The sequence below is a fragment of the Myxine glutinosa genome, chromosome 12, assembly GCF_964187855.1.
Source record: "Myxine glutinosa chromosome 12, kmMyxGlut1.1, whole genome shotgun sequence".
Taxonomy (NCBI): domain Eukaryota; kingdom Metazoa; phylum Chordata; class Myxini; order Myxiniformes; family Myxinidae; genus Myxine; species Myxine glutinosa.
In genome coordinates, this window is record NC_136272.1 from 102,274,595 (window position 1) to 102,290,999 (window position 16,405).

A 16,405-nucleotide genomic window follows, 5' to 3' on the forward strand; every position below is an offset into this window, starting at 1 on the left:
GAATTTCGTCCAAATCCATCCACAACCTTTTTGAGATATCCTGTTCACAAACAAACAGACAGACAGGTGTGAAAACATAACCTCCATGCACTTGCTACATTTGTTGATAGGCTCCGTACTTAAACGTATAAAAAAACGACACCACCTACTTCATCACATTCTATCATTCCAAGGAACCGACCGGCTGCAGAGGCGGACATGGAGATCCGCAACCTGACGGGTCGTCTTCAAGGCACCCGATCTTTTCTATGTAACGGCCTTGGGGGCTTTCACAAGTGGGCCGACTCGGGGGGCCAGGCCTGCTTCGAGCCGGTTGTAAACAACGGGCCCTGGCGAGCCGTCGACGGAGTCGGGCAGGGCGAGTCGTCCGATCCGGAGGAAGACTCGCCGGCATCCGGGGACGAGGGGAAGGGTGCGTCGCCCTGAGTCCCGGGAAGAGAGCGGCTGTCCGGAATCCGGGGCAGGGAGATTGGTACAGTGCGTCGACTACACGCGCTGTACAGGAACACAGGGTTTGCCGAGCTGTCAAAAGGGAAGAGGAAGCGATGGATTTCTTCTCGGCACTGGACCAGTTCCTGAATCTGGATCTGTCGGGGGGGGGGGAAACGGACCGGGAAACCCGAAATGTTATTCCAGTATCTGGTTTTCCATTGAATACTCTCTACACAGGGGAAATACTCGTACAACACCTCTTTACAGCACAGTTATTGCTTACGATTATGCATCCTGCGTTCGTTTTGTTCCCAACATTATCAGTGCAATGGAACATCACGCACTTGTTGCTTGTTAAACAGAGTTTGCTTGTCATTTGTAAAACAAGGAGAGACGAGAGCATGGCCTGGTTGATGTCACTGTCGGATGGCTTTGCTTCCCGACGATGTGAGCCCAGACTAAAATCGTAAATATTCTCGTGTCCGACTGTCCTTGATGTACTATAGACGCTCAATTCTAAACGAGACTAAATCGACATCCGGGTGAAGCCACAGGAACGTGAGCTTTACTTTGACGTCATCACACATTGGAGGAAAACCATGCACGATCAATATGTCAGGTAAAACGGCCCTATTCATGCAAAAGTGAGGCACAGGCCTGGTAAGGGGTGTTGCAAAATAAATGGTACTTTTTTCCCCCAAAGATGAAATGAAGTTTCAATCGGATGAAAATCCAAAGGCTTTATTTCATTCAAAAATTTAAAACCCACGTTTAATACGCGTCAATATGTCCACCGTTAGCTTCAGAAACCATTTGAAGTCGACTTTTAAAAGATTTCAGCGAAGAAACGAACATTAGTCGCAAATATGACGGAGACAACACGCAGGCAACGTGCGTGACACGTCATGATGACGCATGCAAAATTTGAATTCAAGAATCGCGGACGTGGTCAATACAATCTGGGGGGGGGGGGGGGAGAACTATCATTTATTTTGCAACATGTGGTCAATACAATCTGGGGGGGGGGGGGGGGAACTATCATTTATTTTGCAACATGTGGTCAATACAATCTGGGGGGGGGGGGGGGGGGAACTATCATTTATTTTGCAACATGTGGTCAATACAATCTGGGGGGGGGGGGGGGGACTATCATTTATCTTGCAACACGTGGTCAATACAATCTGGGGGGAAAAAGTATCATTTATTTTGCAACATGCGGTCAATACAATCTGGGGGGGGGGAACTATCATTTATTTTGCAACATGTGGTCAATACAATCTGGGGGGGGGAAACTATCATTTATTTTGCAACATGTGGTCAATACAATCTGGGGGGGGGGGGGGGGACTATCATTTATTTTGCAACATGTGGTCAATACAATCTGGGGGGGGACTATCATTTATTTTGCAACATGTGGTCAATACAATCTGGGGGAGGACTATCATTTATTTTGCAACATGTGGTCAATACAATCTGGGGGGAAAAAGTATCATTTATTTTGCAACATGTGGTCAATACAATCTGGGGGGGGGGGGAACTATCATTTATCTTGCAACACGTGGTCAATACAATCTGGGGGGAAAAAGTATCATTTATTTTGCAACATGTGGTTAATACAATCTGGGGGGGGGGGGGGGGGGAACTATCATTTATTTTGCAACATGTGGTCAATACAATCTGGGGGGAAAAAGTATCATTTATTTTGCAACACCCTATATAACTTGCATGAACCATGAACGATGGGATTTCGCCGTGGCAAACAACCACAGGTTAGTCAATAACGCAGCGATCCCGCGAAGTGAAACTTACACGAGCCGTAAACCAACAGCGAAGAACTGAAACGCGACTACAGGTGTGATGATCGACTTAGCCAGAACTTCCTCCCATACATCAAGCGGGTATACTGTTGCGGATTAAGTCTGTACCTTGGCACGGGCCTGAAGCGGTGCAGTGAGACCTAGCCAGCCTTGTTGCCCAAGGCCCTCGAGCTTCAGGCTGACCAAGGCCAGAGCCAAGGTAGCCGGACGGCTGGCCGCCAGTGTGTGCCAACTCAAACAGGTCTCGAGATGTCTTGTGAGCAAGCCCAGCGTTGTTGTGCATTTGGAAGACATGGTGGGACAAGCCAGAGACACGGCTTGAAGGAACTGTGCGGATCAAGCAAAACATCACAGTGTTGTTAGGACAGGTATAAAAAGAGCAGAAATTTGTCCTTGCGTGAGGTAATTAATTGGGCCCTTCATTAGTCAAAACCATGGTGTTGGGCTAGCGGCTAGGGTGCCAGCTTAGGATCCTAGGATCCTGGGTTCGAATCCCGGTCGATCGTTGAATTAACGCCAGGGGGGTTGACTCAGCCTGTCATCCTTCCGAGGTCGGCTAATTGAGTACCAGTTCACTGGTAATTCCCTGTTTGTCGTTAAAAGGCGGCAAAAAGGGTTGGCGTCAGGAAGGGCATCCTGCTGTAAAACATTGCTTCAAAAAGGGGACCGAAAAACAACAACAACCACGGTTCCCGAAAAAGGCCAACCCCCGCTTGCAGGGAAAAATGGCCTCTAAAGGTGGTTATTATATTAGTCAAAACCATCTGTGTACAGAAAACTCTAAAGTTAACGTTATTACACAGCATGAGCTGTCCTCCTACACCTATTGTCTCTCAAACGCAAACCCTCATACCCGCAAACCCTCATATCAGGTGGTTTCACTGCCAAGTCAAGTTTAGACAACTCCGACCAATGGAGAGTTTACTCATAATAATGCAGGATCGCTAACATGGACAAGGAACTCACGATGTGCAGGAATCGCAGGGCTGTCGGGACGTGTAGATCCCAGCCAAGCTTGGCGAGGATGGTGCGCTCCATTCGTAGGATCTCGGCGGGCGAAAGCCCACAGGCGCTCACGCGTGCCAGCCGACGAGCACGTGGCACCATCTGGGCAGGGCAAGATGGGCGGCACATAGAAGAAGGCCTCAATGATGTGACCAAATCCAGAAAAAAAACATCAGCCTGCAATTATACTGGGTTGACCTGTGTAGGAGGACATTCCCACCTGAATGATGCTCAACGCCAGATTCAATTCCCATTCACAAAGTACATACGTAGATGTGGAATTATGTACACATACATAATGTATAACAAAAGGAGCTTCCTACTCGACACCGTCCACGTTACAATGTATTTGATCATTGTACACCAATGTCCTTGTAATTACCATTTAAAATACACGGATGTCTCCCACAGTCTCTGTCCTGTACGAGATTCTTGTACAACTCTTCCATGAGCCGATCAATCAAAAAAAATCAATAAAACAATAATTTATATCAGAATTGCCCCAATACGTGCTGCCATTTTATTAGAGTGAGAATCATAACTAATATGCAAGTTACTTAAACTACATCACAAATGTATTAACAAGTAAATATTAAATGAACGAGCTTCCGACGCGAATACCTCAGCTTCCTCCTCCACCTTTGCAGCCAGAAATAAACAACCCACAGCAATGCATTTCAGGTATTTTGGTTGAGCCTACGAGGAGAAGAACAAAAAGATGACATTTTAAAAATGTGACCGAGCAAGGAATCTTAAATTCCAGCACAATTAATAACCAGGAGAGAGCGATACGTCTCAGCCTGTTACACATCTCGATGATTCAAAGTGTGCACACTACATGATGAACACGAGTCTGGAATTTCAGGAAACCTGACTTTCAAGCAAATTTAAGACAAATTTGATTATTAGGCCTCAACGCTTTGGGCAACGTGCTTCACCCATCGACAGGAGGAATTAACTGGAACGAATGGGAGCAGAGTTTATAAGAACTGCACACTCTGCCCTCTCCACGTTGGCTGGTTATTGTGGGGTGCTGATTGGTTGTTCATTGGATGTTGCTGATTGGCCGGTGTGGTTTTGCTCATTATGGTCCATTGTCCTCTCTGTGTTGATTACTATGTTGGTAGGTGTCTGCTTGTTAATGAGGGAGAGCCACATATCGCTAATGGAGAGCCTGTTTTCTTGGGGGACCATGTGATGTGAATGGTTCTCCATAATTTCTCTGATTCTCCTTTTGTGCCAGTGGCTGGTGGATGCGAGAAGTTTACTGTCTGTCAATAGTATGCGATGATTATTAGTCTGTTATGTGCTTGATGTTCTCTCTGTGTAGTAGTGAAAGCCCTGCCAGTTTGACCAATGTAAACTTTACCGCCTTCACAAGGAATGTGGTAAACATCTGGATGGTGGTTAGGAAGTCTTCTGTCCTTATGTGTGTGAATGATAGATTTGAGCTTGTGTGTCGAGCGATGGTGTACTGATATGTTGGCAATCTTGACAATACGCTGAATGTGGTGTGATGTACAATGAAGTGAAGGGGAGAATAACACATGCTCTGGTTTCCGGTGTTGGCTCACGACCTTTTGGTGGTTTAGTAATGATCTTGTGGGCAGGATAATCGTTGAATACAAGGGCAGTCGTGATGTGGCGGAGTTCTCGATGCAGGTTATATTTGTCGCTATCACAACTAAAAAGAGTGGACCATGAGCAAACACACAACAACAGGCATTTTAAGGCCATTTTCCCTGCAAGAGCGGGGTTTAGCCTTGCGGTCCCCATGCCGATCTTCTCCATTTTGCCCTATTTTCTGCATCTCCCCTTGTTAACCCCCTTGCCCGCATTTCTTCTTCGACCATCTTTAGCCAAGTCTTTCTCGGTCTTCCCTGTCCTCTACTTCCTTCTACATTCATTTCCATCACTCTTTTCAACCAGTCACTTTCATCCTTCCTCAACACATGACCAAACCATCTCAAACTGTTTCTCTTCACAGCATCAATCACAGGCTCTATTCCCATCATCTTTCGCAATTCATCATTTGTCTTCCTCTCTCTCAACGATACTCCACACATCCACCGAACCATTCGCATTTCCACCCTTTCCAGCCTTCGTTGCTGCTGCTTCGTTGCTGTTCATTACCCATGTCTCGCTCCCATAAATCATAACACTTCTCAGACATGCAGCATACACCTTTCCCTTCAGCTTCAACGACACTCCCCTCCTCATCAGCACGCCACTCAGTTCCCGAAACCTCTTCCATGCACATCTCACTCCAGCAACCGTTGCCGAGTCTGATCCACCTTCTCCATTCAGCATGTCTCCTAGGTAACAAAATGTTTTCACACCTTCCAGCTTCACGCCGTCTCAAAGATCCAACTCAACATTTCCTCCATCTGCAGCTCCCTCTGTGCACACTTGACACTAGAATGTAGCTGCCACACTGGTTAATGACCCTCTCAAACCACTACATTTTTGATGAACACACTCAGCGCACATTGTACATTGAATGGAATTCACTCCGACACCCTTCCTGCACACAGCACACGGCCACTTCCCAGTTCTTTGCACCTCACCACATGCTTTACCACTTGCCATCGCCTTCGTTTTTCCGATATTCACATTCAGACCTTTTATCTCCATACATTCCTTCCACTTGTTCATCTTCTCCTTCAGTCCATCCATACTTTCTGCAATCAACACCAGATCATCTGCATACAACTCCCACGGTAAACCCTCCTTTACGTTCCGAGCCAGTAAGTGGACCATGAGCAAGCAAACAAAAAAAAAACTACGTTTTAGTGGCAGCAGGATATGTTTCTCTCTGTTTTGAGGAATCCATGAGAACGTTAAATTCCGATAACACTCTTTGCATTTCGGATATCTGCTCTTATTCTGATAAATCACAGTGATCTTCAACTTTACTAAACCTGATGGAAAAGGACGAAATATCTTGAACAGAGAAACCCAGATTGAAGTCGATCCATGACAATCCAGGTTGGCTTTTGGGTGTGCCAAGTAAAAGGAAGTTGTCAGGTATGAAGGATGAGGGACAGAAAAATTGTCTGTGGACAATGTGGCAAAGCTCTAAAATTGTCATCGACTCCATAGCATTTCCAAAAAATCTTTTCTGCCTTTAAGGCAACATCTAAACTTATAACCAACGTCAAACATGCAGTCATCATGACTGCAGTTGTGGAGGTAACATGAATGGCAAAGGCAAGCATCTGACCAATGTATTGGGTTTTTTTTTTTTAATTCTGTGATCCTGCAGGCCGGGGAGTTTAGTCGTGAGGAGCTTGGCGTAGGAACCTCTCCCACCCGCAGTGTTACTCAAGGAAGAAGGCCATCCATGGACTCGTCAGATGTGACGCAGGTAAATGCCAAGATTATGCTGCAGGACATAATGGCGATGTTCATGGGGTTCAAGGATTAATTCAACCAGGCCAATGCAAAATTAACAACCATGGAAATTCACAGAAATTAATCTGAACATGGAAATGAAATTTAATAAAAGTAATGATATGTTGTAGAAATTGGAATTTAAATTTAAGGAGGATGATGAAGTTATGCTTCAGGAATTGGAAAGCAAATTCGACGACAAATTGCAATGAATGGTAGAAAGGATGGCACCAGACATTAAATTGGCACAACAGGAAACTGATGTAAAAATGTAGGTGATATAAGTTGGAAAGTGAAACTCAAAGTAGATGTGGAGCTGGAGCAAGTAAATAGTAAAGTGTATTGGGTTTGTAATGGCCTGGAGCTCCATTGTGGAGGTGCGGATACCAGCTTGCGATGGCATAGCAAAATGATTGTTTAAGTGAAGGAGCAATGCGAGGACCTAACAGACAGAGTTACAGTTCCACATAACCGTGCAGGAGCAGGCTTTACATGAAAGGTGTCAGTGGGAGTCCGATTGGCTGAATTGGGTTTAGGTGGTGTCACAAAGGAGCAGCTGGTTCCTCGTGACAGTTGGATAAGAGAGCAGGTTGCTCAGGTGCAGGAGTGGCTGAGAGAGGAGGTAAGGAGGTACCCAAGTCATACTCATGAGGAGGTGAATTTGACCCAGGAGACATTGTCAGCAGCTGTATTTTGACACCTGTAGTTGCCAGATTGTTTGAGGAACAGCCTCTGGGGAATGTAATCCCAAGACTGCATTCAGACCGTGGGGACACAGTTCAGCCAGCCTATAGCGGGGTGGCTTGGGGTCAATTTTCAAGATTACCGTTACCGGGCGGACAAAAGCGCCATTTTTGGTGTGAGGCTTCCTTAGGGTATATCAGTTGATTTTAGCCGAGGAGCCCTCTCGAAATATGTACGTAACCATGGTAACACAAACAAATCCAAGATGGCTGCCGTTCATGATAAAATACCAATTTTCTTGGGTTGTAGTTGTTAGAGGAAAGCCAAATTGTATCAAAATATTACTTAAATATCAGAACCATGTCCTCAACATGTTCGGTCACCCTCCTGAAATATTAAAGTAAAACATAAAAATCCAAAATGGCCGCCATTTATGCTGAAATAGCAATTTCCTTGGTTTTTAGCGGTCATACGATGGCTAAATTGTACCAAAGTATGATTATATTATACCAGAATATTTTTATTGAAGCCCTATTTTTTAAAAAGATACACAAATAACCTACCACATATGGACAACATGGTTGTTTATTTCCGGTAGGTCTAAAGATCAAAGAAATCAAACTACATAATATTGACTGCAACATCCAAACTAATTGAATTTAAAAGTGATCTAAACTATTTTTTCTCAAGATAGTGCGTTCTTGAGACAAGGGTTTGAACATGGAAATAATGTGAATGTTTTAATTATGCTTTTATCCTAACCTTAATGTGACCCTTGTGGGTATCCGTAGTTATATACCTAATTTAGAGGGCGACATTGTGACTACAGGCTGTCTTTACTATACTGCTAAGCACATGTATTGGTGGAAAGTTTTCTGGCCTCCTTTGTTAACAATCTACATATTTTATGGTAAGTAAGCAACTTTTCAAGTTATTATCTTTAATTACAGAACTTCAGTGATCAAGTCAGGTTTTTTTAGCTAAACAGAAGTATGTGTTTATGTACATTTGGTAACAATCAGCATAATTAGACAAGCTTAAACACTCCTATAAATAATGGCCTATGCAAAATAATCAACACAATGTGCACTATATCAGGAATTTAGAAAATTCTGGCTAATTAGATATTTTTATACTGCATTATATAGCACTTATTAACTTTACCCATGATAATGATTAATACGTATAAATCAAATATAATAAAAAGCAACTGTTAAACAATGCTGTTGCCCAGGCCATTTTTAAAACTACGGAAGACATTATAGGACATCATTAGTGAAAACAAAAAATCAGATGCCCTATCTTGACTTGAAAATAAATGTGATTGATTATGTGTTTTTTTTCTCTTTGTTATCACAATAAATTTTCCATATGGAAAGTATTATAGGACATCCATTGTGAATGCTAAATTAAAGCTGGATTAATATTACTTGTGAGTAAAATTTATATTTTTGCCAAACTCAACTTAAGTTATTTATATTGATATTATTTTAATGTGAATAATATATACTTTTTTCTCAATTTCAGAGCACCGATTGAAAGCCAAGGAAACTGCTGGTACGGATTGGATTCAGACATCGTGCCAAGAGAGACGAGCCCGTATACAAGATGGATCTAGATTGGAATTGTTGTATCATTTGTCAGCAACACACATCTGAACCTTTGAAATGCCCTTTGCAGAATCCTATAGCAAGTCGTGACATGACAGATGCTTATACATCATTTTTGACAAATGTAGAACAGTTCAGAGACATTGATGCACTTCCAACTAACATCTACTTTGGCAGTGATGTTACTGCTGCAGATTTTGTAACCCACCATGCATCTTGGCATAAATCTTGCCATTTGAAATATAACAATTCCAAGTTGACAAGGACGCAAGCAAAGAAAAGGGGTGTCCCCAACACTGTCGAGTCTCAAAGGAGATCAAGTAAGCGCCAAACGATAAACACAGCAAAGTGCATCTTCTGTGACAAAGGACATGAGGACGGTGAGCTCTCTCAAGTTTTAACATATGATGCTGATACCAATATACGATGTATGATCACAGAGCTACATGACACACAGCTTCTTGCTCGAATTGTTGGAGGAGATTTGATTGCGATGGAAGCAAAGTATCATTTAAAATGCCTGACCCATCTGCGAAATCGTTACCGCAGTCTCGTCAGAAAGTTGAGTCGGGAATCACCAAATGTAAATGAAAAAGTGAATGAGTCTAGAGTGTTTGTAGAGCTGACAAGCTACATTGAGATAGCTGTAGACTCTGGAACTTTCCTCTTTAAGCTTTCAGAGATTCATTCACTCTATGTGAATCGTCTTCAGGACATGGGTATCCACAAAGAAGTCAACAAGACTAGGCTGAAGCGTCAACTGCTGGAACACTTCCCAGAGGCACAGGAACAGAACGATGGTAGAAACACGGTTATTGTTTTCAAAGAAGGAATGCGAAATATGTTGAAGGAAGCTTTGAAAAAACGGGATTTCTCAGAAGACGCTGAGATTCTAGCAAAAGCTGCAACGATAATCCGCAAAGACATTTTCAACCATCAATGCTTCAAATTCACTGGCTGTTTCCCAACACAATGTCAAGAAAATTCAATGCCCCCAAGCCTCAAATCACTTGTCTCCTTTATACTTAATGGCCTTAACTTGAAAGATCAAGACAGATGTGAATCACAGGCTTGCCTCACTATAGGACAGACCATTCTCTACAACACAAAGAAGAAAACTCCATCTGAATCAGCTGTTGAAACAAGACATACTCTGGAGCGTGAGCCACCTCTCCCCATTTACATTGGTCTCAATATTCATGGACTGACAAGAAGCAAGAAACTCATCCAGCAATTGTATCAGATGGGTATCAGCATTTCATATGACAGGGTTATGGACCTTGAGGACTGTATTGCCACATCTGTATGTGAGCGATTTGAAGAAGACGGCGTTGTATGCCCTGCTTTTCTCCGGAAAGGGTTGTTTACTGTTGGTGCCCTAGACAACCTAGACCATAACCCTAGCTCAACCACTTCACATGACTCCTTTCATGGGACTGGAATTAGTCTCTTTCAGTTTCCAACACAAACTGATCCTGGTGAGAGCAGACCACCTACTATGATACCCCCTTCTGGTGCAACACAGCAGTCTCTCCCGGTCAGTTATGCTTTTGTCCCTGCTGTAGCTTTAACAACCGCTGCAATTGAAGTACCTGAGAGTAACACAGAGCCAACCAAGACCTGCTTAAATGAGGCACTTATCCAGGAAAATAGTTGGGTCGAACATGCACTAGCACTGTTAGAGGAGGATGTCACCAATGAAGATGCCATCGTCTGGGCTGCCTATCATGCTTCGCAGCAACCTCCCATAGAAGACCCTCCAGCTGTGTGTTCACTACTGCCTATGTTCTACGAAAAGTCTTCCACCGCCGCAATGATAAAGCACGGCATGGATTAAGTCTTAATCTAAACCTCTCATTGGTTTATAGTGGATACTGATTGTAATGGTAGGCGTGACATCCAATAAGCGACACGCCCAATTCTTGGGCTCGATATTTTGCACTCCTAATGATAATGTTGTATTTCCAGGGTACAATGTTTACAGCTTATCATTCGCAATAATTGATGACCTGGAGTTATAAGCAATGTATTCAAGCCAAAAGCTTTCCCCCCCCCTAACATTGAGGGCGCCCTTCACATGAAATCACTGAATGTCCCTTTAAATTTACTGGTGATATTGTAATATCAAAATACACATTCAGTGTCCTAAAAATTTACATTTTGATACCAATTTTTGCTATCCATGAGTCTAGAGTGTTGTCATGAGTCCAGACATGAGTCCAGACATATAACCCGGGAAATGTGTTTTTAATTACTGGATGGCGGCCATTTTGGATTTTTTGGTTTTACACGAATACGCGTAAAAATTCGCGAGGGCTCCTCGGCTAATATTGATTAATAGGTCATTAGGAGTGTTCATGCCAAATTTGGTGATTTTGTCCACCGTGTAACGGTAATTTTGCTAAGCCACCCTACTACTATGGAAAGATGAGCCTACAGGTAAATTTTGATGGGTCAGGAGGCTTGAAGGCTTTCCTGATGCAATTGGAGTGTGTAGTTCAGTAATTGGTCTGAGTTGGACTGCACAGGGAATCTGATGGAAATTCTGCAGGGGACAGCCACAGTGGTATTAATTGTGGTCTGGAAAGGTCTGATGATCAGTGGCCAAATCTGCGTTGCTTTAATCTACCGGTCTTGCACAGCGGTGCACAGCGATTTGATTTGTCTCAGCTCCAACACCATAAAATAAACCTGAATCACTGCAGGAGTTGGCAAGGACATAGACCAATCCCTGAGGATTGTGCATCAGGACCAGCCAACACAGGCATGGGGAAAGCTAGCTTTCGAGAAATTCCTGGCTGCTCTTCCTCTCAGCATTGGAGGGTACTGGTGAAACTCCAGTGTCTGGAGACCACCCAGAAGGCTGCTGGGTGCACGGCCATGCTAAGCATTTTGTGAAAGGGTGGGCGCGATAGAGAGCGGCAGAGTGTGACAGTCCACCATGTGAAGGCTCCTGAAGAGGAAGACTAGCCAGTGGAAAATGGTATTGCCCAAGTGTTAAGGGGAAAAGCCAGCAATTGTCAGATTAGTAAAAGGGGAAATGGTTGTCAGGTAGATTGCAGTGAGGAGGTTCAAACTCGTCGAGGTGCAACCCAAGTTGCAGACCCTGGTGAGAAATCCCCCTAAGGTCCATGGTGGTCCTTCCTGGATACGTTCTATAGTTGTGGTAGGATGGGCCACATGGAGAAGTTTTGCCTGGGAGTCAAACTGGCAGTCTTTCCTTGTGGTTTGGGGAGCCAGTGATTGGACCGCCCAGCGTGAGACAACCCTCTGTGCTGAGCTTTGGCTGAGAGATGGGGTCGTAATGGATTTGTGGTTCGGACCACCACTACGAGAGGACAAAACCGGAGCATCTTTGAAAAGTTAAGTTGCTAAATTGAAAGCAAGTTTGGAAAAGCTCCAGATAGGCCCACATAACCTTTCATAGATAGTCAACTGTGATCGGATGAGCCCTTATATGAGTCAAGGGGCTCTGTGATGGATTGACAAGGTCAGGGGAAAGATTGGATGCAAAAGACACACCAATAAGATTGAACAACCCCCTAAGTATTAAAAAAATTGGAATGAATAAATAAAAATTGAATACCTTTTCCGACTGTCACGACGCAGTAAGCTTTGCTGATGTGGATGCAGGTGAGTTGGGGAAATGGGCTGGAGAAGGCAATAACCTCCGGCAAGGTGCACCAAGTGGAATTGTTTCAAGTTGTACATGAAAATGAATAATGTGTCATTTTGTTTGCCCCCCCTCCCCCCCACCAACCTTCGTTGTTAGCATCCCTCCCTTCATTCTGCCCCCTTCACTCCCCAAATATGCTGCGGCTGTCCATCCGCATGTGGAAGAGGATACCCATTGGTTTGTTGCCGTCTGTGGTATATTACCAACGATTTATTAATGATTTGTGAACGCCCAGGGGGAGGAGACATGCAACAGAGCACGAGGTGCCTATAAAACTCCAGATTCTAAAGGAAGAATTCTGCTCCTCACTCTATTGGGATTCTTGGACTCTGGATATGATGTCTGTCTCTTCCGTGCCCCTACGGTGATTCTCTGTCTGGCTCCCGCTCCTGCGCTGTACCGAATGAGTCCCTCTTGATGTTCTTCTCCATGTGCCTTTCCCCCTCTCTTGCCGTGTGTGTGTGTGTGTGTGTGTGTGTGTGTGTGTGTGTGTGCGTGTGCGTGCGTGTGTGTGTGTGTGTGTGCGTGTGCTTGTTTTGGCCTACAGGGGAAATGTTGGCCTACTTGATGGCTTACAGGGAAATAGTGATCGTTTCCTTCATGTTCAGGATTTGTGTTCGCCGTTTCTTTAATAAAAATATATTTATTTAACTCTTAAGAAACAATAATATTTGTTTCTAACCGGCATGATAATAGACCCCGCTGGATCGCTGGTCGACATTTACCGCTCGGTATCAGCTCGTGAAAAACAGTGATAGTTTGGCGATCCTTGAAGCTTCAGTGTGACGGCAACTGCCCGGGTGCGGTTGCATCCTGTTGGGAGTTTGCCGTCTATATGTCGCTACAATTACACAGAATGTGAGGATATTTAAACCTTTGAAACCATATTTGTTTAACTTCAGGCTGGTTGCTTGCATTCACATTTGAATATATTTCTCACGTGTTGTACAAAGACATTTTTCAGAAAGAATGCACAAAGTTTTACTTCACAATGCTATTGGCTCACGTCACTAAAACAACAATAAAAAGTTGTCTATTTAAAGGAATTATTTTTTTCTCTTGAATGGCTGTTGAAGGTTAGAGTAAGTAATCATAGTAAAAACTAGAACGGCACTCAGTAGAGAGCATACCTCCGCCTGGTGAACAGTTTACCTTTTTATTATTTTTTTATCTCAGAGTAGACCAGAAAATCACAATACAGAATTTATGTAATGTAGAAACATTCTTCGATTCTCCCTTGTCACACACACAACCTGTCCAACAAGTTTCATCCAAATCCATCCATAACTTTTTGAGATATCCTGCTATGTATCGTTTTTGGCCCTATCTTCCAATGGTGAAGAATCACTTTAAAATTATAGTATCCGGATCCGAATCTTCACCGAAATCTAATAATTTCGTCCTTTCACGTACATTACATATCTGCCAAATTTCGTCAGAATCCGTCCACAACTTTCAGATATTTTGTTCACAAACGGACAAACAAACAAGCAAACAGACACTCAGGGGTAAAAACATAACCTCCATCCACCTTTGGTGGCGGAGATAACTATGGGAGTGCAATGTACACCACACACCATGAACAGGGAAAAATGCACCAGGAAGTAATGTATGACCAGATGCAGGCCAGTGATAACTGTGGGTCTGTGCAAACCTTGACAGTGGCCAGGAACCGGTCGAGTGTGCTCACGGCCAGCGCAAATGTTTCAGGGTAGAAATGTAGAGAGGTGTTCAGGCAGAGCAACCAATGAACGACCTGTTTTCTCTGGCTCGGGGAGACAGCGAAGTCCTGTACACTCGCATAGAGATGTATGCTCATTAACTATTTACTATTTTACAAGGACGAAACAGATGAGATCTCAACAATCCAACCACATAAAAAAATCTGCTGCGCCTTAATATGCCAGGAATAAAGAATATTAAAATGCTGGCAAAAATATTCCAATGTACCTGGTTAGTCTCCATCATATATCTGCTTCCAAACCTCAATCATATATGATTGTAGTAAAGATTCTTACTTATATGAAACCTGTTCTCCAAATGTGTCTCGTCTTCCACCTTTCTACTCGCGTCAGAGACAATTTGTGCAGTTGCCTGATAAATTGGTCAATCCAACACCCTACGAATGTAAAAAAAGAAATGGTGGAATTGTAACCCTTTCCATTCTCTCCTTTCCAATGTCGGTGACTCTCAAAATATCAGACTTATTCGAACCCGTAACAATATACAGGGTGTCCATAAAGTCCTTGTGCAATTTTGAACTTTTAGAACTTTTGATGTACACATGATAGAGATAAACTAAAAATGGTACATTAAATTATCATTCATCAAGTTTATAATGAATACAGTTCAAAGTTTTAGGTTTCAACATAACTGCCATCTTTCATAATACTGTACATCATTAAACTGATTTTCCAACTTGTTTAAAACATTCTCCAGTTGCCGCTGAGAAATTTCGTGAATTGTATTTGAGATCGTAGCCCTAAGTTCATCCATATAATGTGGTTTTCATGAGGAAACAAATAGTTTTACATAGCCCCAGAAAATGTAGTTCAATGGGGACAGGACAGGCAAACAAGGTAGCCAAGCAATTGGTCCACGTCTACCGATCTACTTGTCTGGAAAGACATCATCCAAGAACTGACATACATTCACAGCATAGTGGCAAGGAGCCTTGTCTTGCTGGTACGAGGTGATATGTGAAAGATTTAATCGTAGTAGTTCAGGAGCCAAATGCGGTAATTGTGGTGGTTGACTTTACTACTGATGTAGAAGTTGCCTCATCAGAAAATGTCAACTCGTAAAGAAACCTGGGGGAATTCTGGATTTACCAACACCAATAGCAACAACATTAACAAAACTAGCTGAATTATATATACTTTCAAGCACCATTTATAGTTTGTTTCCATCATGTGTACATAAAAGCTTATAAAAGCTAAAATTTCTTGAAACCCTGGTATATATATATATATATATATATATATATATATATATATATATATATATATATATATATATATATACATACATACACACACAGTGCCTTCCAAAAGTCTTCACACCCCTCGACTCCATCATTAGGAAATGAAAAGAATATGGAACAACCCGGATTCTTCCAAGAGCTGGCTGTCGGACCAAACTGAGCAATCCCCGGCAAGAAGGACCTTGGTCAGGGAGGTAACCGAGAACCCAATGACCACTCCGCCAGAAATACAGTTTCTTGGCCGAGATGGGGGAACCTGCTAGAAGGACAAAATTCTCTGCAGCACTTCACAATTCTTGGCTTTATGGAAGAGTAGCCAAATGTAAGCCACTCCTGAGAAAAAGGCACATGACAGCACACCTGGAGTTGGCAAAAGGGCATGTGGAAGACTCAGAGCATGAGACAAAAGATTCTCTAGTCTAATGAGATGAAAATTGAACTATTTGGCCTGAATGCAAAGCGCTACGTCTGGTGGAAAACAAGCACAGCTCATCACCCATGTAAAACCATTCCTACCATGAATCGTGGTGGTGGCAGCATCATGATATGGGGATGGTTTTCAGCGGCAGGGACTGGGAAACTAGTAAGGAGAGAGGGAACAATGAATGGAACCAAATACAGGCAAATCCTTGAGGAGAACCTGTTTCAGAGTGCAAAAGACCTTAGACTGTGGCGAAGATTTACATTCCACCAGGACGATGGCCCCAAGCATACAGTCAAACCAACACTATAATGGCTTCAGAACAAGAATGTGAAAGTCCTTCAGTGGCCCAGTCAACACCCAGACTTGAATCCTATTGAGAAT

The 16,405-nt window shown here is 43.2% G+C and overlaps 1 protein-coding gene across 3 annotated transcripts in view; it reads right to left on the reverse strand.

The window, feature by feature from the left end:
- Window positions 1-16,405, reverse strand: part of LOC137437702 (cyclin-I) — a 27,138-nt gene that overhangs the window by 1,181 nt on the left and 9,552 nt on the right. The window contains exons 3-8 of one of the 3 annotated variants that reach the window (XR_013620972.1): window positions 14,272-14,406; window positions 3,876-3,950; window positions 3,216-3,356; window positions 2,358-2,576; window positions 150-587; window positions 1-40 (exon numbers count right to left, since the gene is read on the reverse strand). The exon at window positions 1-40 is cut by the window's left edge and continues 1,181 nt beyond it. Coding sequence is in view for 2 of the 3 variants with exons in the window: in XM_068132224.2 (XP_067988325.2) it covers window positions 270-587; window positions 2,358-2,576; window positions 3,216-3,356; window positions 3,876-3,950; window positions 14,272-14,406 (888 nt within the window). In the remaining variant the exon portion in view is untranslated. Of the gene's footprint in view, window positions 588-2,357; window positions 2,577-3,215; window positions 3,357-3,875; window positions 3,951-14,271; window positions 14,407-16,405 lie in introns of all 3 variants that reach the window. The other 2 variants (XM_068132224.2, XM_068132226.2) reach the window with 2 other exon arrangements.